Here is a 22,655-nt window from a genome sequence, read left to right on the forward strand (position 1 = left end):
GCCAGATAACCCTCAAGTGTTTTCTTTAGAGGGAGGAAATAAATGAGATGGCAGACATTATTACATGTTCTACCAAGCTTCAACAATCCATCTAAAGTCTTTCAAATTCCAGAAAAATTATGTTTCTTTTCCAACGAATAATCTTTGCGTGTCAAAAACTGACCTAGTGTATGTGGCAACACCATGACACCATTATGAGCATGAATAATGGAAAAGAACGAAACTGGACCTATTTTTGTCTTCCAACAAAAACTGTACCTTGTGCAATCCTTCTTTTGAGATGAGTAGAGTTACAGTTTGTAGAAAGCATCAAGTTGTGCGCCCAAGCGTGATACGTTAAACCTGTCTTCTTTATTTCGGAAAGTGTGCAATCTATAAATTAAGTTTTCAGCTCAGTGGATGTTATATCTATGTAATTCTCAAGTATGAACAAATTGTCACGTAAGAAAGTTTAGAAATTGAGAATTGAACACTATCCCTAACAAATAGCTGGATGTTTATTGCATACCCTTTGGAATGGTGTCATTCCCATAGACAAAAAAGTGTAACAATTTGCCTCCGGGGGCGCGCACGTTTCCGTCCCAGTTTCTGCCTGGCAACCGCTGTCGAAACTCAGAGACAGCGGAACAGAGGATAGCCAGGATAACCGCAGAATAAACTTTCCCAGGCTTGTTCCGAACCCCCTCTGTTCGCATTACTAAAAGACCGTCACGTCCCTGCGGGGAATGCGCTGCGTCATGACAGAGCGCGGTGAGTCAGCTTCTCGACCTGGTGTCTTTTGATGCAAACCAGGTCGCGAATCCACTTTTTCCTTTCATCGTCAAGTGATGACGGCGCTGCCGACACGTGCAAAACTCGGCCATGAATCCGACCGCGCTGTTTCCTCATGTCCCCCACAAATCTCCACGGACTTTTTATTTTCCAAATGAAGCACAAACAGCTGGTCTACGCATGAGCAACTGTGGTCCTTACCCCCACTAACACACCAGCTAGCCACATTGGCATTCAGTCACGCTGTTAGTTTTCCAGTTTTAAATGAAAACCAAACACCACATTCCACATGCCTTAATAATTCATAGGGCATAGACACTTTTTTTCAGAAAATAGTTTTTGTGTAACCATCGTGTACTTTAGGTCCAGCTAAAATGTGCTTTATAGCTTTTGGGTTGTCAGAATAGAAAAGTGCGGTGGAAATTTCTTATAATTGCAAAAATAGGTCAAAGTAATTAGAGCCAAATGAATGCAAAAAATGCACGTGTCAAAAACAACCAAATGATTCATTATAATATAGACTCATTGTGTGGTTGACCAGAGAAAGATTGAGCAACAGTTTTCAAGCAGCGGCAATAGAGTTTCTTGAAAATGTAATTTTGTAATAATCTCCCATAATTTTCTCAAATCAAAAATGGCCCTTCATTTGTCTTTGTTAAAAAGAACACAATACAAGTTCAATCAAGGTGTTTTTAATTTGTTGTATATGCACCAATTGTTATTGTTAGTATATGATATGCTACATATGTATTTCAATGTTATACTGGGCCAAATATTATATCGCTGACTGAAATTAGAGGACAAGTATTACAAATATTACACTCAATTCCAGATACACATCTTTGAGATCTCTCTAATGATATGGTCTGTACCTACTGATCATAAATGCTGGTGGCACATTCTATCTGTACTTTACACTCAGATGAAGCATGAAAACATTTGGTATAACTGCACTAAAACCTACTGTTTAGGTCAATATTTGCATTCCAATCTCAGTCCATGAAGTTCACGCAGGGGTCTTGGGAAACAGTCCTGAGTGGAGACACTTCAAAGCCGTTGTCATGCTATGCTGCTGCACTTGCTGTGCGGGTTTTAACCATGTAACTGTCCTCCAGAGATCCACAAGCAAACCTGGAATGTAGCGGGAAATGCAGACGACGGAACACCGCTGCTCAGATAAATACAGAAATCTTTTGAAACGCTGGGCCGGGAATACCAGCCACCACCCTTTGCAAATAAAAACCCCTTCTCGAATGACTGATTGTCTTCACAAGTGCTACCAATGTGGTTTTGTTTATGCGAAAGGTTCCAGTTAAAATCCCGTTCAAATATACTGAGCGTGGAAAAGCTTTGTACAGAAACAAATATTACGATAAAATAAACATCCGGTTTACTGCCGAACAAAGGAGTCAGGTGATGCATGGCTGGCATCTTCAACTTTGATCTCGGGTTGATTTCACCTGGTTGACAGGGCAATGGAAACTGCTAGTACTTACATATCATGCATACGCACATGAAGTGGACAGCAGATGAACCCATATTGGTAATGAATTCAAACAGTCATATATAATCATATATTTTCTATTCATACTAGAACAGTGAAAGTAAGAATGCAAGACTAGTTTATGAACTTAAGATATACAAGCCTTCATAGTTGCTTTATACTTGCTTTTTTTTAACTAATGAAGGTTTTCATGTTGAGACATGTCTTGGTAAACCTGTGACAGTCCCACAGTTCTGTCACCTCAAGTCCTGTGCTTAAAGGGTTTTAGGGCTGTGAACCTTTTTTTTTTAAAAAAAAGAGAGCACCATTTGTCCCTCTGAAGGTGTGAAAAATACCACTTCAACAGCTCCCTGTCTCCCTCCTGGAGCTAATTTAGTGCCGAAATCCCACACAAAGTATGAAGTTCGATTGCCAAGGCGTCGCTCCTCCCCTCAGACCTCATAGAGGGCACACAAACGCACGGACTCACAGAAGCAGATAAGCTCAGAGACAGTTACACAGTCACTAGACAGAGAGAGAGAGAGAGAGAGCGAGAGAGACACGCGCACACACACACACACGCACAGACTCACAGTCACATTCCCCTCTTCTGGCCCGAGGACCGCCCTCCCCACCCCCCCACCCCCCCCAAACCCCCCAGTCTGACACACCCACACACGAGCGCAGTATAGCTCCGGTTTACTGCTCTGTCTCCCTCACTGTCTGCCTCACCTTGTCAGAGAACACATCGCTGCCTGGATTACAGCAGGGCTTTTTTGTACCGAAGGGATACAGCGCAGAGACAACGCGGATAAGAAGAGAGCTCAGACGAACCCTCCCAGCGCACACAGGGTCACCATGGGGAGCAGCATGTCGTGCGTTCCTCACCACAACTTCAGGTTCTCCAGCAAGAGCTTCATCCGGCGGAACAGGTGAGGGCAGTGGGCTTTATTATGGGCTTTATGATTTACTCGACTTTTGTGGGCTCTTCTGAATCGGATCAGGACCACTTCTGGTGTTCGGCTCCGGTCCCACCCGTTTGCCCGATTCCGGTCTGTTATGGCAGACTTGGCGCCGGTGTTACCGCAGCCTCCGCGTTGGTGCATACTGGAACTGTCGTTATTCACTGGACAGAAATGTGTGCGGTTATGGGCGTTAACTGTGGACTGAACTGTTCTGCGGGGTAGTGGATAATGAGAAAGCCGGGGTCACTGTGTTCATGTGTCCATGTTGTATTAACTGCGCACTGCCTGATCCGTTGGGATTTGCTTGCTGTTTTGCATGCTGTACCTGTTCTAGGTTAGAGAAGAACCGGTCCCAGAGGTTTTATACAGCAGTACTCTTCTCAAATGTATAATGCCCTGCACACTCTGCGTTTTTAAAGTGTCCATTGATTAACTGACACTGCTGACAATGCGCCCCTTTTCTGACACCACCCTCACTTAGCCTGCAGTTTTATCTTTGGGTCCTATAAAATTATTATATAAAGGATCCATAACTGAAAACCGTTCAACAAAAAACTGCTGAGAACTGTTAAATTGTCTCCATCTTTGACCTAATCACATACTTAAAAAATAAACTCACAAATCAGTGAGGGCTGACTTTATTGCATTTAAAGCCTTCTCATATGATGGTGTTGGTGAAACTGATATATATATATGTATATATATATGATTGTTAGCCTTTATAGTGATGAACAAAATTAGGACCACCTGCATCTGGATCAAACTGAGAAAGACGTGATTGGTGCTGTGGTCAGTTTAAGTGACAGTAGTGGTTTTGAGAAATAAGGCACAAACACCGAACCACAGCTGAATACATCGTTTTCCAGCGCAGCGCGGTGGAATGCCGCTCCGCTCTAAAGTTTCTGCGCAGGGGCCTTCCGTCCGTTTATCGGGACGCCGCCGGCGAATCGTTCAGTCCCTGCGGTGTATCAGCTTTCGCCCCTGCCAGGGCGCGCGCGCGCTGCCACGGAGCAGAAGCTCGCCCGAGCCAGAGAGCCGGGCATTTTCAAATAAAAACAGGGGACAATAGTCCAAAGGGCCCGTTGCCCCCTCTGACAAGGCGGTTATCAACAACAATGACTGCAGTGTTTCCTCTTTCACTATTCCACGCTTCGCAGATCGAAATCCTGATGCACAAGCAAAGGCGAGGAAACACTTAAGATAGATAGGAAATATTGGTCCGCTGCTTCCTGTGCACTTGTTATATTCTGTTGTCCCTTTGTTAGGATGTTCGAAGATACGCCAGCGACCATTTTATTGGCATTGATGCTTATTGCGATTTCTTCTCATTCAGACTGTGAGGGAACCCTTTGTCTCCATCTTAATCACTTGCAAATTAGAAACTGACTCACAAGTGATTTAAACTGGACTATCAAGTTTACTAGGATGGATTTCCTTTCTCATCAATACACATGGCTTGAAAGGAAGTCGTTTGTTTAAATGATGGCATTTATGACAAAAAGTAGAGATCAGCTGTGACAAAGGAAAGCATTGAAGCCTTATTTTAACATTTGTATTCTACAGCTACATAACAGTGGCGGTTTTGTGTTGGAGAAACTAATGAATGCTACACTCTAATGACAGTGACTGAAAGGCAGATTACAATGGATGTTTGGTCAGTAGTTTGGTTCAGTTTATCCACAGCCAACTGGAACTGCAGCAGTACATGTGCCACTATGTAAATTTAAACTGCAGTGGTGAAAACTATTGTGACAAATACCAAAAAAAGCTGTAAAAAAATACCACAAAATACACAACTTGCTCTGAAGGAGATGACAAAATCCTCAGGCTAACTGAGCTACTCAAGGTAAATTCAGCTGGACAGCATTGCCCCCAAGATCTGCCTTCAGCAGTTTAAAAAAATCAGCATTTCCCCAAATACAAATGTAGCATTTATGTGTTTGGAAATATTGCAGTGGTACCAATTTCATCATACCTGTCACATAGCGCCATGAAAACAGCAAAGGAAAAGCAACTGAGCAATCTCTGCTGTATTTCTTCAGAAACATACCACTTTCCTAGAGCAAGTGCTTTGTACAGGGACTAATGATCAAAACATTTTGATCTGAGAGTGAAAATGAGACATGCCTATTTTTAAAGCTAGTTTTCCCTAAAAAAATATCTCTCTTATTTTAATTGTTCCCTTGGAAACAGCAACCGCTTGTTCCGTAAGAAGAACCCACAGGAGGGCCAGGTGAAGTCCAACAGCATCATAAACATCCTCTGCACCGTCACGCCCAGGAAGGTGAGGCCTCTAAGCTAGGGACTTGCTTTTTTGTTTTATTTTATTTTTTTCAAAATTGTGTTTGTTCCTTCTTCTCCCAGTCTCGAATGCCCAGCTGTATTCATTAGCGCTCGCTGCAGCAACCTCTGCTGTCGCTTTAGAAGAGCGGAGACAAGCGCGTGCTCTCTCCCAGAAGCGAGGGATGCCAGCCTCCTCTTCATATCACGCCACAGCTTGCCGTCAGGCTCGTGCTGAAAGTCAGAGGAAGCCACTTCACGGGCAGCTTAACCGCTTAACAGATGGACTTGTGGGAACCTGATCGACTAACAAGGGGCAACACAAGTGCACCTGTCTCTGACCCCAGAGGCTCCTGGCCACTTTTGGCATTGGCACGGTCTGGGTTTGATTCCACGCTTCTAGTGTATGGAGGCCCCTTCCATACACTAGAACAGTGCATTATAACAGGATAAGCCACAGAAGTAACCCTTGGGCCTTCTATTTCAATTGATTTGAGATTCATAAATGATACAGCACCCATGACTGACTATTCCACTTATCTGTGCTCCTAGTCCCCCCCCCCCCCCCCCCCCACAAATCCTGACTTAAACACCAGTTCTTTTTGTGTCAAAAATTAATCACTGCAAATAAATGGGTATATGCATACACTCACATATTTCAAGCATAAAAAAGAGCAGAATTAACGAATGTCGTTTCACAAAGGATGGCACTCCCTCATTAATTTTGATGAGAAAAAATAAAACCGATACTTCTTCATTTCTTTGTTAATTAACAAGTGTTAAAATCCTGACACTAATGCGAAATTGGTGAGCTTCGGCGTGAATACAAAAATAGCACAACATTTGGTCTCAGATCTATTCCGTGCACATCACAGAATAATTCACTTCTCAAATTTCCTTTAGAACATGCTGTACATTCTACAAACACTTGTGATGCATTCTTGTACAGTGTCTAATGCTGTTCTGCCAGGAGCCTTGTTGTCATGGCTGACTGCAAGCAGATTATTAGGAACCTTCACAAACCACACTTTAAGTACTATCAAACACTTGAATTTTAGAAGTATTTTAGGTGCCAACACCAAGAGACAAATCCCTGTCACAGCCATTTACCTTTACATTTACTCAATTGCTCACCATGGTATACGTAGGAGTGTGTCCACCATTTTGTCATTATGAATCCTTGCACTGTTTACCTGGAGTTTGAGTGGACCACAGTCTTTGACCTATAGGCCTACTCTGTGTGTTTTCAGGATGTAGTCCTACCATCAATGCTTAGGTTTGTCATAGTGACTGTTTTCAGAACGCACACCTGACCAGTTATTTCTCTTTTAATTCAGGAAATGTCACAGAAGGATCTCAAAACGATAGAGAACATAAAATGGAACCCGCCGTTTGCCTACGACCCCTCTGGCGGCTGGAAGAAGAGCAGCGTCAACGTGAAGAACTACGGCAGGATGATCCACAGCTCCAAAGTGCGCTTCCGTTTCCTGCACTGCCAGGTAAGCCCCGCCCTCGTAACCAGGACAACATGGTTATTACGAACGGAACTTAGCTTAACGTTGCTGTGCTACGTTCCGTCACCTCTGTGATGCCGCCGTGTGACCCAGCTGTGAAACCTGCTTGATGTTCTAAAATAAATGCTGGTTATGAAAGTGTGAGTTTAATTATCGGTGCTAGAATCAATGTGCAATCGAGCCATAAGGGGGAGGGACTACTGAAAGCTGAAAATGCAGAAGTGCGAAGTTGGGGGGGGGGGGGGGGGGTTCACCGATGAAATGCTGCTGCTTCATCTCACAGGAACAGTGAACTGCTGAAACGCAGAGCATAGGCGATCACAGCCCATGTCGGAACATGCAGAACCATCAGGGTTGCGAAACATCCTTGTGCTCAGTTATGTGCGTACTGGGAGGAGAGGAAGAGGATGAGGGAGGGAGAGGCAGGCTGGTAGAGAGTCAGAGGAGGGGCGTTGTTTTCTTATTTGTTCTTTCTTATTTTATTCTTTTTTTATTACTTTAATTCTATCTTTTTTTTTTTTTTTTACAGTTTTCAGTTTATATAATTATTACACAAACAAATTAGTCTTTAAGGTGCTGTTTGAATTATACAACCATAACTATTGCCATTGCATCATTTATATGTTGTAGATAAAGACATCCCTACACAACATTATATGACATTACATATGACATTACATTACATTGCTGAAAAGTCACATCAAAGGCTAAGACAGCTTGAATTTGAATTGGATTTGAATCAGGATTTGAATTTAAGTCGCACAGGAAGGGAAGAAAATTAAAGAAAGCTTCCATTTGAATTGAATTTGAATCAGGACTCGGATTTGAATCATACAGGAAGGGAGGAGCAGACGAAGAGAGAGTGTGAGATTGGGGGCGGTGCCTGTAATCCACCTGCAGCCAAGGCAGTGTGAGAACACCACTCAGTGAGCTGCGTCATGCCATTTTTCTCAATGAAAAAGAGCGGCAGTCATATTTTGGCAGTTAACAGAGTGCCGGTGTGAAAGAAGGAAAAATACGAAAGCGTCAAACAGAATCAATCAAGTGGTTTTGGAACTAAATTACTGGCCGATGTTGGTGCTGTTTCATAAAAAAAGGTTGGCTGTGTCTTTATGAAACCAAACGAGGGTAAGTTCATCTGTACAGCGCAAAACAACCATTTCAGCTGTACACACTGCTGTAGCGAGCCACGCACAGGCTGAGTAAGCGGCAACGGAACAAGTGTGTGTCATGGTCTTTGTAAGCTATCACACTGAATACCATCCAGTGGCCTTAGAATTTGTAGGTTTCAAGGGCAGTATTGAGATAAATGACTGGGTCCAGCCCTGGGTAATTATTGACGTGAAGTTGTGCAATCAAACTTCTCTCATACTCGGTCTCTCTTTGTTAAAAAAAAAAAATGCCACTGGCCAATCTCTTTCTCTATCTCATCTGTTCCCTCAGGACATACACGACTGCTTCTTGGACCTCTTCCAGACACACCTTCATTTCGTCTCCAACAACCCAGCTGGGCTGACCTACCAGGTGAGAGCTTGCTCACTGAAGACCGCACGTCTTCCTGTGCCTAAGCATCTCACTGCTGGCCTGGGCAGAGCCCGGTCTCTCTCCCACGTAGAAGCATTTCTGTCAGTCAGGACCGTGATCGGAATGAGCAAACTTAATGAACGGTTGCTGCATTATGCCTGCTGGTTGACATCTGTTTCGCTAACTGTGGACCTTTTCCTCTAAGATGAGAAATAGCTAAAATATTCACTTTTATCAGCCGAAATTCCCACAGGACCGAGACAAGGAGAAGTGTGACTCTGGTAATCATACACTGACGCAGCTATGGGATGAATAGATGAGGAAAACAAAAAGCTGATACTGTACGTCCTAATATGTTTAGACGCACGGATGTCCCTTGTAAGGTTCCAAAGGTGTTCTGTCCTTTAATTTCTTTGTAAAAAAAGACCATAGAAAGTTAATTCACTTGGCCAATTGGGCGATCACTATGGGCTTCTGATGAGACATACATGGTGAGTGTGTCTGGCGTGGTGCCCTGCTCAGCCCGGGCCGTGGCAGCTTAGATAAGAGCCCCAATTCCTGTCATAAAAGAATTTCTCCCGGCTGTGACTTCATCAATATCGCTGTATCATAGATCACTATGTCACTTGCTGTATTTACCAGGTGACTAGTTTTAATACCGTTTTTTTTCCCTTGTCTAAAATGTGTTTATCAAATGGGTGGCACCTTCCTTCTCCATGCTCTATGGTCTAGGCAACTTAGAGGAGTGTATTTGCATTGTGGTTTTGCAAATGCTGTAAATTAGTTTTATTGAACTGTGCAAAAAAAGAGAGGAATTTTTTTTTCCTCACCAATGGCATTAAGTAACTTTTGTACTGGACTGTATATGGGAAATATTTAGCATGTTCATGGGGATCAATAGAAGTGAAACATAATGCAGTATGGTGATGTCATGTATGAATATGATATTACCCAGTTCCCATCCTTATTCAAATGGCTGTGTAACCTTCCCACAGGGCACGCTTCCACTGAAGGAACTGACAATTTGCAAACTCCCCAGCAGCGGCGGCACCGGGGAGCCCAACGACTTTGCATTCCAAGTTAACGGTAAGCGGCCTGCGTCTTTAAAAGACCCACCAGTCCCACCGGCAGGCCCAAAGGAGAACACAACCCCGAAACGTTCATGTTACAGAGTTTAGGGCACCCTGCCCTGACTTGCTCTGCAGGGGAAGATTCCAACTGGGCACAGGACTGACGGGTGGACAGGAAACCATACAGTGTAACTACTAAACAAAAACCAAACACATACTCGAAATACAAATATGTGCCCATCACATGTTTAAGATGGCTTCCACATGAAACTATATTTAGCACTTATACGAGCTGTGAATTTTACATGCCATCTGATACAAGCAGGTCAACACACAGCTGACACTTTCAGTTTTTTTCTGAATTAAAAAAAAACAGAACACCAAACATATACAGTAGAATCACAGGGACACACTTATGCACCTTATTAATATTTGGGGGGTTTCAGGTTATTCCCTTCTCTTGTGACCACATCAGCACTTTCATTTGCATCTGACCAACACAACAACAAAAAAGAAGCACAATCTGTATGTGGACTTGTGCTGCTTGCTGCTGTATGTACAAAAATGTGGTGAGCCAACTCTAGCCAATCCCCGATAATGATGATAATCAGGGAAACGTTTGACACGCCCTGGCAAATATCTCTGACCAATCTTTAAGTGAGTGCGCTAGGTGCTCATCGTATACTTGCCTTAAGCACGTCTCCCTTGGCTCTTTATCTCACGCCAAAAAAAAAAAAAAAATTGAAGCGGTTTACAGCAGGGATAGACATTCCTCCGATTCTAAAGGGCCATAAAGCATCACTTGTGGTGCCTCCAAACCCCACCCTTTGGGCCTGGACTGATTTAAGGCCTTCTGGCTATACAAAGTGCTTCTTGTTAACTGGCAGGTGCACTAGAACTTGTTCAGCTGTTGAGCGAAGATGCCATTGCACGCTCTGGCTAAAGTATGGCACATTCTAACAAGGCCTTCTACTTGCACAGCTTGCCACCAAGACGTGTTTTCTCGATTCACATAAATTATTAACAAATGCCTTAGGGAAAAATCTGTCTCGACAGAATAAAGAAAAACATTCAGTTTTGACCTGAACATGGTAAAAAAAAAAACCATGTTCCGCAGACTAACTGAACATTCCTCAGCAATGTGTTCAGTTTAAAATTGGCATTTGGTTTTAATATGCAACTCTGAGCAGGAGGTGGAAGGCTCTAATTTAGTATCAACAAATGCCTATCAAGAACAAAAAGTTATTCTAGCTCAGACCTGAGTAATCAATCAAACGTATATCCATGATGTAGCATGACAATACACAAGAACTGGAAAACAACAGAAAATGAAATGCTCAGACAAATGCTCTTGGTCATACAGGGAACAAAAAGCGAATAAGACCATTCCAGCTATATTGGCTTTTTTTTTTTCAAAATGATGTGCCTGCCATGTCGCTGCTTAATATAAGTTCACATGTTCACGTGAAAGCTCCACCACACCTTTCAGCACCTAGGATCTAACCATCCAATTAAGACAGGAATGTATGGGAAGCAGACAAATGATATTGCACACACATGCCATAGACTTGAGCTGCATGAATAAAATCTTGAACTTGCACTAGTATGCCATTGGTTACAATGGCCTGCTTCAAGATCTCAGTTTCTCTAAGACACTCTAAGTATCACCAGCATTGGGTCCTCGAGTAGCATGCTTTCCAATCAAAGACAGATTTCTGGGAAGGACTGGGATGTAATCTGTCCTGTTATCTTTGGTATGCAGGTGTGGCCTAAGGGGAGGTCCAGCCTTACGCCTGGTCTGTAAGGCAGCTCTTCAGATTGGGGTGTTTTGTTTTTCAGTATGGTGTTGAACAATGTTAGCTGCATAGTGTGCATTTTATTAAGGTCATTATAGCCAATTCCTGAGAGAACATTCCTTAAAAAAGAACATTGCTTTTAAAAAAAAATTTTTTTTAAAAGAGCAGCACAAGAACAGCAAGCCTGAAAGCTTAATATCCGCTTTGCAATGATAGAAGTGCTGAAAAGGATTAATTACTTTAGTAAAACGTTTCCGAGACGTTCACACATCCTACAAGAGAGGCTGTGAAGTTCTCCAGCCCTCCAGCACACCCAGTGCAATACAGCTTGATATTCGCACTGCCGTATCTGTGGCCATTATATCCCATTACATTGTGTTACAATCACTTTGCACACTCGCTTATCCAGAGCGATGTACGAAGGTGGAGGGCACCAGTGTTAGCGATGAAAATGTAATGTGAACATTATTATCCCCCAGTATTTAACCAGGTAGGTCAGTCAGAATAACTTATAATTTACAATAATGACTTGCCATATAATATGTAGTTAATATGTAGCGCACAAGATAATGAAAGAGACAACACACACAAACACATACACACACACACAAAATTCACAACTGCAGCATTTATCTTTCAAACACAACTTCCCAGAGATTAAAATTCAATTGGCACAACACAACCAACTGCACAGTTAGTTTAAACTGTATTTACTTCTACTGTCAAAGTTGGCAAAGAGTTGAATGTATTTTGCGTCTCTTTCCGCTAAGCTGCTGGTTTTATCGCCTCTCATATAAGCTCACTAGTTTGTTTCTCTTCTGGAATCCGTGTGGAAGTGGGCCGCCTACACAACTCTGACCCGCTCCTCTCCCCCCTCCGCAGGCGTCAGCTTGAACCCCATCATCGTGTACTGCGCAGACCAGGAGGAGCTGGACGCCTGGTTCGGCCTCCTGAAGGAGCACGTCGAAGCCAACGGCGGCGTCATCGCCTCGGACGAAACGAACGTGTACGCTAGGCTCAAGGTTCGTCATTACATTACAGGCATTTAGCAGACGCTCTTATCCAGAGCGACTTACACAACTTTTTACATAACATTTTACATTGTATCCATTTATACAGCTGGATATATACTGAAGCAATGCAGGTTAAGTACCTTGCTCAAGGGTACAACGGCAGTGTCCTTACCCGGGAATCGAACCTGCAACCTTTCGGTTACAAGCTCAGTTCCTTACCCACTGTGCTACACTCGTCAGCCTTCGGCCCTTAGCATTATAGCTTGTTAACTGTGGGCTTGTATTAATATTTAATCTCCATTCTAGACTCACGTGTGACGCTTCCATTCCTTTGAGACTAAAAATGATGCTATTGCCGTAGTCGTTTTTAATGTCTGTACCAGCATTTGTTTAACCTTATTGAATGGCTATGTTGAGCATGAGTGTCTGCTAAATAAATCAGTCCTCTGTGGGACTCACTCTACGTATCACAGGGCTGAAAACAAGCACTGCATAAATGACAGCACAGGGTCCATTAACTGATATGCAGTGACTGTGGACTGTGCTGTGCTCAGACTGTACTGTGCGGGGGTGGGAACAAGCAGTAGTCGTGGCGACTACATCAAAAGAGCGGTAATGGCTCACTTGTGCTCTGGCGTGTCCTTATTGCACACGCCCGTACCTGTGTTGCAATATGTTGCAAAATCTGACAGGCCAAATCCGTTTACTCCCCTGTGCCGGATTAGAGACCGGAAAGGAGCTTGCAATTCTGTGACAGCCCTGGATGGCCAGGTGCTCAGCCACAAACCATGGAAATGCCAGTCTTGATGCCAGTCTCAGAGCGTAACCCCAGCAACTGGCGATGGCTGATTACTTTAATGAGTGAATGAAGAAAAAAAAACACTCACAATTTCTGTGAACACAGGATTAACGTGTTGGCGAGAGCTCTGGGAATTTTCTGACCTTAACCTTGTGTGTGTGTGTGTGTGTGTTTTTTTTACACAGCACACAGATGACAGCAGCAAGGGTGGAGAGGAGCTGAGGAATTCGGTGATGAACGAGCATATTTATGAATGGGAGGGGTCTCAGAGGGACTCCCTGGGGCCCGTCACCTACGTCAGCAAAGTCAGGCTGCAGCACCTGCCGTGCAAGGTAACGCCGACCTGTCAATCAAGTCTGTTTCCACAGCCTGTTTCATTAGACCGGATAAAGTCACAATGTACACTCCGTCATTCAAAAGGTAAACCCTCTGGGTGCCTTTGACGAAAGGCGGCTTTCCTGTAACAAACGGGAAAATAATAATACTGTTCTGACTGACTTTCCAGCATTATGCAACCCTGTGCTTTTTGCTCCAGGCATAATTTCTATTCCTGCCGTACTTGTGGGACAGTTGCAGGATGCTCTTTGTCTCAGCTGCATAATTACAGAATCTTGCGTGGAACATCCTGTGCAGACATGAAATAGCCAATCGAAGCTGCATGCTGGTCTTAGCCTTGTGGTGTGGATAGTTAATGAAAACCTGGTCCCTGGCTGTGGGTTCGTTATCGAACTGTACATAGAAAGCCAATATAACCATGTCCCCACTGTACACAAATCTCAAAAATCTAAATACAGGAAGTAATCAACCAACCCTTAAAAAAACTTTGTTTGACTTGGCTGGCAGCTAAATAGACTTTAGACTCTCACTTGGTTTTGACTTGATTCACCAGCTGCCAGCTGACACACCCTCATTAGTGAAGACACACAACGAACATGTCAGCTGAAAATGTTCTGAATAGCCTACGCAATGAAATTCTGCAATGCAATGTTTTTTATTTTGTGAAATTACATACTGCATATATACAGCATGTGTTGATTTAAGAACCTTACCTAGTAGTTATGCTGCATCTAATAGACTTCCATATCGTGGGCGACAGCATTGACCAATAGACATTTTTGTTTATGTATATTCAACACAAAGCCATCTCATCCAACTGCAGCATCAAAATCACATCAATCATATAATTCATGATTGGGAACTACAGTAGTTGTTGGCTAAAATGGCTGACTGAATGCAAGGTGTCCATTTTGCTTTATGTCTTTTCAGGAACAGTACAGCAGGCTACTGGTGATGTACCCATCCACACTCATCATCCTTTCTGAGGAGAGCGATGGGCTCTTCTACAAGGTAATTCATCATAATGAGTCATATCAAACTCATTAAGTTATGTAGCATATTGTAGGGAGAGAGCAAGTATCACACTATGCTGTTATACGTGCAGACAATCTGCCCCCAAAACTAACTGCACTTCTGTAGAGATAGAGAGAAATGAATGCCGAGGAAGAGCTGGGTGGTCAGATTGACAGAGATATATACTTGGAAACTCTACTCTCTGTTGGGAGTGGCCATGGGATCTAAAAGACCAGGACCTCATTTAACCTCTGGGAGCATACACCTCCTATTGCCCAGTGTCCCAGTCATTACATATACGCATGTGAGGTGCCTAATCTGAGCAAAACACAAATATGGTATAATAATATCATTAAAACTATCATAAGTGAAATTAAAAGGGAATACTGGATGTAAATGGAAATATATCAGCCACTCCTACATTTATCATTAATATAACCCATTATCAGCTGGGTTTTCTTTGAAGCACCACTGGTATTTATGACAATATGTGCATTTGCAGGGGAAGCTTCCTCTAGACACCGTCAGTGTGACCCTGCCTTGCCACAATGTGAAACCCAACACGTTCGTGATTGAAGGTGAACTATTTTAAAAGCCGAACTGTGTATTTGTGCATCATTTGCCAGACGTCCCTCTAAAATTCGTATCTGGGATTATTACCTGGTCTACCTGTACACGTAACTTTAAGATAGTCATCTGGAAAGTCCCGCTGACTCTTTCAGCTGTGGTTCTGTTTTCAGGGAAAATGATACACCCCATCATGGTGACCTGCCTGGAGGAGAACGACTTCCATGAGTGGATTCGCCATTTCCAGGACACGCCAGCGGCAGTGCACATCCCCCCTCCTCCGGTCTATGACATAATCTACACACCGACACAGACAGAGGTGAGACATGTAGAAAAAAAATACTGCACCCAATCAGGGAGCGACAGCCTGTTCGTCCACGTTCTCACACCCGCACGGCAGACCGAAGGAGATGGATGTTTTGTCTTATTGCGCATTCCTCCACATTAGCCACCACACTAATTAGCCACCACATGCTATTAGCACGTTAGCTTGCTGAGGTACAGAGGCAAGGCGCCAAAAGTCACGGACACTTTGTCCTGCTACTCTGGTGCGGGTATCACTTGCTGTAGCGAATACTTCCAGTACACCCACTCACACACTGCTGGATTCCGCTGCTCTGTGCTGCTCTTAAGGTCTCTTTGCACGCCCCATCGTAGGCTCCGGCGCTTGACAGATGGAGTGGACAGAGCGGCCAGGAGCTGAGCAACTCCCTGAATACGAGGGCGTCCAACGGGCTCCCGTTCCTCAACCATGTGGACGACCTGCTGTCTCCCGGTTACACCGAGCCGCTCTGCGTAAGTCCAGTCATTCGCGAGTTCGCATGCTGTGTGGACCAAAAAGCCAACATGAATTACAAAAATAATGTAAATATGGAAAATCAAGCATATTAAAAATCCAAAATATATTACAGAAAAAAATTGTAATATCTTATTTTTCATTGAAAAAAGATATACGCAAACCCATAATATGTTAACAGATATACCTATTAATTGCTCAACTGTGACCCTACACTAAGCTGAAAGCGTTAGGCAGCGAGGCGCACACCCGTGAAATTGAAACCAGACAAAGCCGTCGTGTCTCACGCTGAATGGGATTTTATGGCGGTGTCATGTGACCCCAGGATCCCTTGGGGAGGCTGCCCATCAAATTAGTTGATAAGGGGCCAGGCAGAAAACCCTCACGGAACACAAGGCCGCTTTGTTCTTCAGCGCTTGTAATGCAACCGCTGGGTGGTTTTCCGTCTCCCCCAACCGTGAGTTGCAGAGGGAACTAATAACCGACACTTTCGTAAGCTCCTGGCAGGTACGCTGGTAAATGAAGCGTCATGTTTTTTTGTAGCGTCTCAAATTTTGCTGCCATTTAAAAAATATAACCAATTAAATACTCTTAGCATAAATATTACATTGTGTTGTTTCTGTAATCTAATTGAATTTTTTGGGAGGGTTGGTTGGCTGTCATTTTTGGATTTGTTTCTCAACGCAAACCTGTTCACTTTGTCAGGTGGAATTAAGTGCTAACTGATGTGTCGCATAAGACGATACTAACCTCTTTCAGGTGTAAAATCACAAATATATGATTACAGTGTTCTTAACTGAACATTCTAATGCTGATGTAACAATCACTGCTGGTAACTGAACAGCGGAATTCTAGAACACTGACTTTGACTGAATTTTGAAAAAAAAGAAGAAAAAAAAACATTCCAAAAAAACCTACTCTTCAAAGGGTTAAATCTTTTACAGTATTGTGTAAATAAGTGAATAACTCCGCCCACTGCCTCCATCCTGTCGATGGTGTTGCGTGATGCCACTCCTTTATGGAATGTGTGGGTGATTAAAATGCTGTGCTGACCTGTCCCCTCTGCAGTACATCTCCAGCCGGCCAACCTCCGGCGAGACGGAACTGTCTGCGCACGCGAGCAGCCGGAGCAGCAGCGTGTCCTCCCGCCTGCGGCCCGTCCCCGAGCTCCGCCCCCCCTCCTCGCTGTGCTACTCCTCCCCCCAGCACAGCTTGGACCGGCCGGACAATGTACCGCCATCGCCCGTCTACAACATGCCCTACACCTCCATGCATCAGGGCGCCCCTGTTCGGCAGGTGGAGAAGGCCCCCTTGGTCAAGGTACCAACATCTCTCCAGCCCTACACCCTATACACATTTATCTAACCTTAAACCCTACCCTTAACCATGACTGGGAGAAAAGAAAACCAGAAAGGGATTTGGATTTCGAGGGCCAGATTTGAGTATCCATGCAATAGACGCAAAAGGTCAATGTACCGTTTAAAAACCAAAATCTCTCCTCTCCCCCGTGTTCAGTCAAACAGCTGGAGCACTACCCAAACCAGTTACCAGCACTCGGCCCCCCAGAGGCACTCGGTCATGTGCGGCCCCCGGAAGCCGCTGTCCCCCCTCTACGATGACCCCTGCACCCCCGGGGGGTACCTCTTTGAGGACAACTATGCGAGGCCACCGGTAAGTGGGTCAGAGAGTATTGGATCTCACCCCTCGCTTTACACAGAGCCTGGGCTCACCCAGGGCGGCAGATTGGACAGGGCAACGGGGCCGCATGCTTGACATTTCCCCACACTCATCATGATTAATTGGTAGCGTGGGGCATTAAGGCATTAAACACCATCTCGGGTGGCTCACCAGGGAAGCAAGCTTACCCGAATGCGTCTCCTAATGGCCATTTAATACTGTATGTGCCTGGCTGACCATCGGACCTCCAAAACACTTTCCCATTTCAGTTCGTGGTGCATTTCATTTTCAGACACTTTTTAAACACTTTCTGCCACGCCAACGATCACACTCAAATAGTAATTACAGTAAACTTTGGCCTTGGGTGACAGCTGATACAATGATCCTCTGTTAATGATGTTTAAAGTGAATAATGTCCTCTCACCTGGTAAAAGTGCCGTTTGCGGCACATGAGTGAGCGCCATGGTCTTGGACCCGTGCCAGTGTTGACTGTAGCCAGCAGCCCTGCTGGGGTGGTGCACGATCAGCTTTGCATCTCCAAAGCGACATATGGGAGGGACTTGGTTAGCGGGGATAGTGTTTATTGCTTTTGGCTGTCCACTTGCCTGTGGCTTGCTCTCTGTGCACACGTATGATTGGGTGTCCTCCTTCACCGTTCTAAGCATGCACAGCTGCAGTTACAAAAAGAAGCTGGCAGCAGGGCACGTATATGAGCACGCTTGTACATCGTTTGCAAAGTAGACATTCCAAATTTGGGTGGAATTGGAGATGCCACATATTAAAGAACAGATAAATTTCATCGTGTCCTTTATTTTGTATAAGCAGATGCATGTAGTGAAACTAAAGTGATGATTTTTGATTTGTGTATGAACTTAAGTCATGATCCAGGTTTAAAGGAAGCAGAGCTCGTGCCCTGTCTTATTTCTGATGCCGTGTTCTGCACACAGCAGGTGTCGAGACAGTTCTGGGAGAGGTCGGCACTCCATCAGGGCCCCCAGATTGTGCCCCCACCCTTCCGGCTGCAAAGCCCTCCCTTGGGCAAGAAGTACAGGAACACCCAGCCCCTAAAACAGGAAGTGCAAAACGCTCACAGGGGTGTCGATCCTAGGACTGAAGACTTCTCAAAACTGAAGCTGCTGTCCACCCCCACAGCCATGCCCAAACACAGCATCACCGCACAGGTATGCACAGGACTCACACCCCGGGCCTACTGCAAGTCCCAGAATGCACCAGAGTGGGCTCCTGTGAATGTGCGTCTTATCAGGCCTCCTTTCTGCCACTTATTAATTTGGCAGTTGGCTCCAGAGCATTAAAAAATAGAAGCGTAAAGAGTGCAAAGAATAACCATTGTGTGTAATATTCATTATTGGTGCAATAGTAAAATGTGGTACGATTATAATATAATTTATGTATATAGTAATCAATATAGTATATATAATTCATGCAAAAAATCATGCAAGTAACTATCCTTATTAAATGGAACAGTGTTATTATACAGTCATCTAGCAAGCCAAAGGTACCTGAGAAGGCTCCCGCATGTGCGTAATGAAAAGATGTAATGCAAACTGCAAGTCGTGGCAAATGACTGGATCTGTGCGAGCACCGTAAAAATGCCTGCGTGTAACCGAGCTCCGGCCACCCGGGAGACCAGTCGACCGCGAGCATGCGACGCCCCGCTGATCCGGTTGGAATTCCAGGGAGGACGTGCTAAATTTAACCGCGATCAAACAGATAAAATCACCCTCTGTTTTTTCTGTTGCTCACAGGCGACCTTCCCCGCACAATGCCAGCGGATGTCCACGGATTATTCGCAAGGTAGGAATGTCCGGCATGCCGGTCGTCTCTCCGCCGTTTCGCGGTCGCATTCAGCATTTTGTCTTTCCGCTCGGGAACTGGAATGCGCCGTGTGAGTTTGCATTATTGCTGACGCGCGCGCTGCACCCGCAAATCTCGTTGCGACTGAGCTGAGCCGGCAGCTCATTTGAATTTTACATTCCGTTTCTTGTGTAAAACCATTTCTGGAAAGCAGTGATGAGAAAAGTTGAAAAACTTCTCTTTTGCGTAAAATAGGTCAGAGCGCACTCATTTAGATGGCTTGGGAAAACACAAAATATGCAAAAATCGTGATTCTGACACTTCCAAAAATAGGGAGAACATTTTACCTTTTAATTTATGTAGAATGTTGAAGCGCATCCTAATCCTGGGTGACATACCCTGCGTGCAGTAGCATACGTACGTGTATAAATATGGTCTGTTTGTGCAGCTGGAAATTGTCTGAAGCAGCACAGTGCATTCTGGTGTGGTGCGTGTGCTCTACCTGAGTCACACCTGCCGCCTCCTGTTTGCAAACCCAGTTTCTGGAGCACCGAGCTGCACTACACTGCCTGCTGTAAATTTCCAGGTCAACAGCAGGCTAATGAAGGCTGATGCTCTAGAGATAAGCACCAAGTAATTTAACCTGTTAAAGCTCAGGAGTGTATGGCCATTATGACAGTGATTTATATAAGAATATCAACATCCAGTCCGATGCTTTTTCTAAGCAGTGGTCTCACAGAAGCGATCTGCATGCCTGCAATGTGAAACTGTATACGCCAGCCTGACCTGGCCTTTGTGACCGCCTCACTCTGTCCCTGTTGTCTGAGTCCGCCCCTGCGATCCTATCCCAAAGTTGCAGGCCAGGCTGTATAGGCACGTCGCTCCGCTCTGTCGATGATACCCTGACCTTCTCTCCGAGTTATGACACGCTCTGTTTCTGGGCAGATTGGGGGGGGGGGGGGGCTTGGCCGGGTGTGGCAGCCCAAGGCTGGGCATGCTATCAGGGCAGTAACAGTGGAGATTGCAAACACAGATGTGGGTGTGAAGCTAGGCTTAGAAAAGGCTTCAACAGCATTTTTTACTGCAGCACACCCACACACACACACACACACACAGTACAGACAATCACAGAATTATGTAGAAGAGCATATAAGGACACCTTATGGCCATTACATATGTTGATATACAACACACAGCTGGCACTTTCATGGAGTCATATTTTTTTTTTGTCTGTTATTCCTTATCATTTCACTTATCCACACAACTTAAATTTGGGTTACAGAAGTCTTACATGCTTAGAAATTAAGTATTAAAGTATTAAGTATTATGTATTAAAACCAATTAATGAGTTTTTTATTCATATATAAAAATGTGCAGCATATCACCATTTTCACAGATGTGTGTATGCAGTAGGCAAGTATTTACAGTATGTAAATGTAGGCTTATCTTATACTGTCACATTAAAGTACACAAATCATTAAATTTTCCTGTTAGTGTAATGTAAATATGACTTATGTTTCCGTTATGAATCACAGTTGCGTCATTTTAATTTACCTGCACGCCAGATCTTTGGAGACGTGTGCCACCAGGCATATATCAACTTGAGTGCTCAAAGGACACAGTAAATGTACTTTTAGCCAAATAGAAATAGTCATTTTTCCACCAAATCGTTTTTTTCAGGTAGTTTTAACTAACCACCTGAAAATCCCTCTGTCGCCCCAACAGACAAATTTACTGACCTGGAACACAAGGAATCGGCCATTCTGGAGGAAGACTATGACAACGTCTGGGACTTCAACTGCAATTCTGGGATGTTTGCAGGATCTGGGATTTTAGCACACCAAACGCAGGCAAACCAGGGCAGGAGTGATGTCACTCATATGATGTCACGACAGAGATGGTCGTAAGAAGACAACTGCGCAGGGGGCTTTTGTGCCAGTTTCACATTTCATATATAACTGCCACTTTATAACATTGGACTTCTGGGCTTCTGAGTGCCAGACAGTAAAGACTCTCACCAGGAGTGCAGGCCATATTATCTACTGGCACACAGGTGAGAATACCAGTGCTGCAGTATTCCTGGTGTGCAAGCGCTGGGAAACTCAGGAGGCAATGCAAGTAAGGAAAAAAGAAAGAAAAAAAAAGGGGGGGGGCGGAATTGTTTTACAAAAGGAATAAATCTGGATTATAATTCGTCTGATGTAAAATATCTTGCAGGAAGTCGCACAAGGAGTGTCTCCACATTGCTATGGGCTGCGTGCCGCATTGTGGTCCACTCCCAGATGAGTCAAGTGGCCAAACCAAATTCTTTTTTTTTGTTGTAACTTTGACCCCATCCTTCCCGAGCACACAGTGACTGCATTCCAGAGCACTTCCTCGTGTCCTCTACCGCCGCACGAACAGCAATAAAAACGTCAACTTCGATTTCAAGACTGAAGGGTACCCCTCATAGCAAAATGTTACAATGTGCCAGTAGTCAAAAAGCAACTGGTCGAAAGAAGTACTTGTCTAGATTTAGGCACAATATTTCAGGCAAATACACTAAAATGCCTCCTTCAGTACTGCACTCAACACTCTCCAGGACCTGAATTTGGAACTCAAAGACAACTTGAAGATAACAGGTCTATCACATTAAGTGTAGTGTTACATTACATTGTGCAATATGTAAATAGTTTATTTTAGAGTGCTTTTAGCTTTTTAAATGTCTTATTTTTTCCTGTTTAGTTTTTAGTCATCAAAACTGTGGTTACATTGATTCACTTTTTTATTTATTGAGAAACAGACTGAGAAAAACAACGTAGCATGAAATTATCTTGCCTGTGTATTTTAGTGATCTTTTGATTGTGGTTATGCTGTTATATTTAAGAGGCTTTTTCATGTTTTCTTCTGTAGAACTCAATGCTTTCAGAAGTATAATTTAAGTTATTTAAAGAGAAATCTTCTTGAGAGACTGCTGAACATATCTGTTGCTCCTCTGTTTGTGTCTGTATTTAATCTGAAAATAAACAGAATTACACTGCAGATGTGATCTTTTTTTTAAATGGACCTAATTTAACAAAAACTATTCTAATATTTCCAGTTTCACTGTCTATTTGTGTGTGTGTGTGTGTGTGTGTTTGGTTGTGTGTTGGGGAAAGGGGTAATGTGACATTGCTTCTAATTGTGATCTTATATTGCCCTCTGCTGGTAAATGTGAATTATTGCACATATGGTTCAATTCATGGCCTTGTAATTA

The 22,655-nt window shown here is 43.9% G+C and overlaps 1 protein-coding gene across 2 annotated transcripts; it reads left to right on the top strand.

Moving 5' to 3' along the window:
* The first annotated feature begins 2,926 nt into the window (after window positions 1-2,926).
* On the top strand, window positions 2,927-22,441 carry plekhn1 (pleckstrin homology domain containing, family N member 1). Of its 2 annotated transcripts, none has more exons than XM_035387276.1 (16): window positions 2,927-3,186; window positions 5,413-5,503; window positions 6,837-6,998; window positions 8,457-8,537; window positions 9,533-9,623; window positions 12,286-12,425; window positions 13,401-13,547; window positions 14,482-14,562; window positions 15,068-15,143; window positions 15,306-15,451; window positions 15,790-15,927; window positions 16,997-17,248; window positions 17,444-17,599; window positions 18,553-18,786; window positions 19,372-19,420; window positions 21,146-22,441. In XM_035387276.1, exons 1-16 carry the CDS (start codon window positions 3,113-3,115, stop codon window positions 21,325-21,327), a joined length of 2,100 nt encoding a protein of 699 aa, XP_035243167.1. In that variant the 5' UTR covers window positions 2,927-3,112; the 3' UTR covers window positions 21,328-22,441. The 2 variants fall into 2 exon arrangements, with proteins under 2 accessions (XP_035243167.1, XP_035243168.1); XM_035387277.1 differs by having other exon boundaries at window positions 18,556-18,786.
* Window positions 22,442-22,655: the final 214 nt, after the last annotated feature.

This window comes from Anguilla anguilla, chromosome 13 (genome assembly GCF_013347855.1).
Source record: "Anguilla anguilla isolate fAngAng1 chromosome 13, fAngAng1.pri, whole genome shotgun sequence".
Taxonomy (NCBI): Eukaryota; Metazoa; Chordata; class Actinopteri; order Anguilliformes; family Anguillidae; genus Anguilla; species Anguilla anguilla.

Coding starts and splice junctions, on each gene's coding strand:
- plekhn1 (XM_035387276.1), top strand. CDS start 3,113: ATGGGGAGCAGCATGTCGTGCGTTCCTCACCACAACTTCAGGTTCTCC. Junction 3,187..5,412: donor AGCTTCATCCGGCGGAACAG/GTGAGGGCAGTG, acceptor CCTTGGAAACAG/CAACCGCTTGTTCCGTAAGA. Junction 6,999..8,456: donor TCCGTTTCCTGCACTGCCAG/GTAAGCCCCGCC, acceptor CTGTTCCCTCAG/GACATACACGACTGCTTCTT.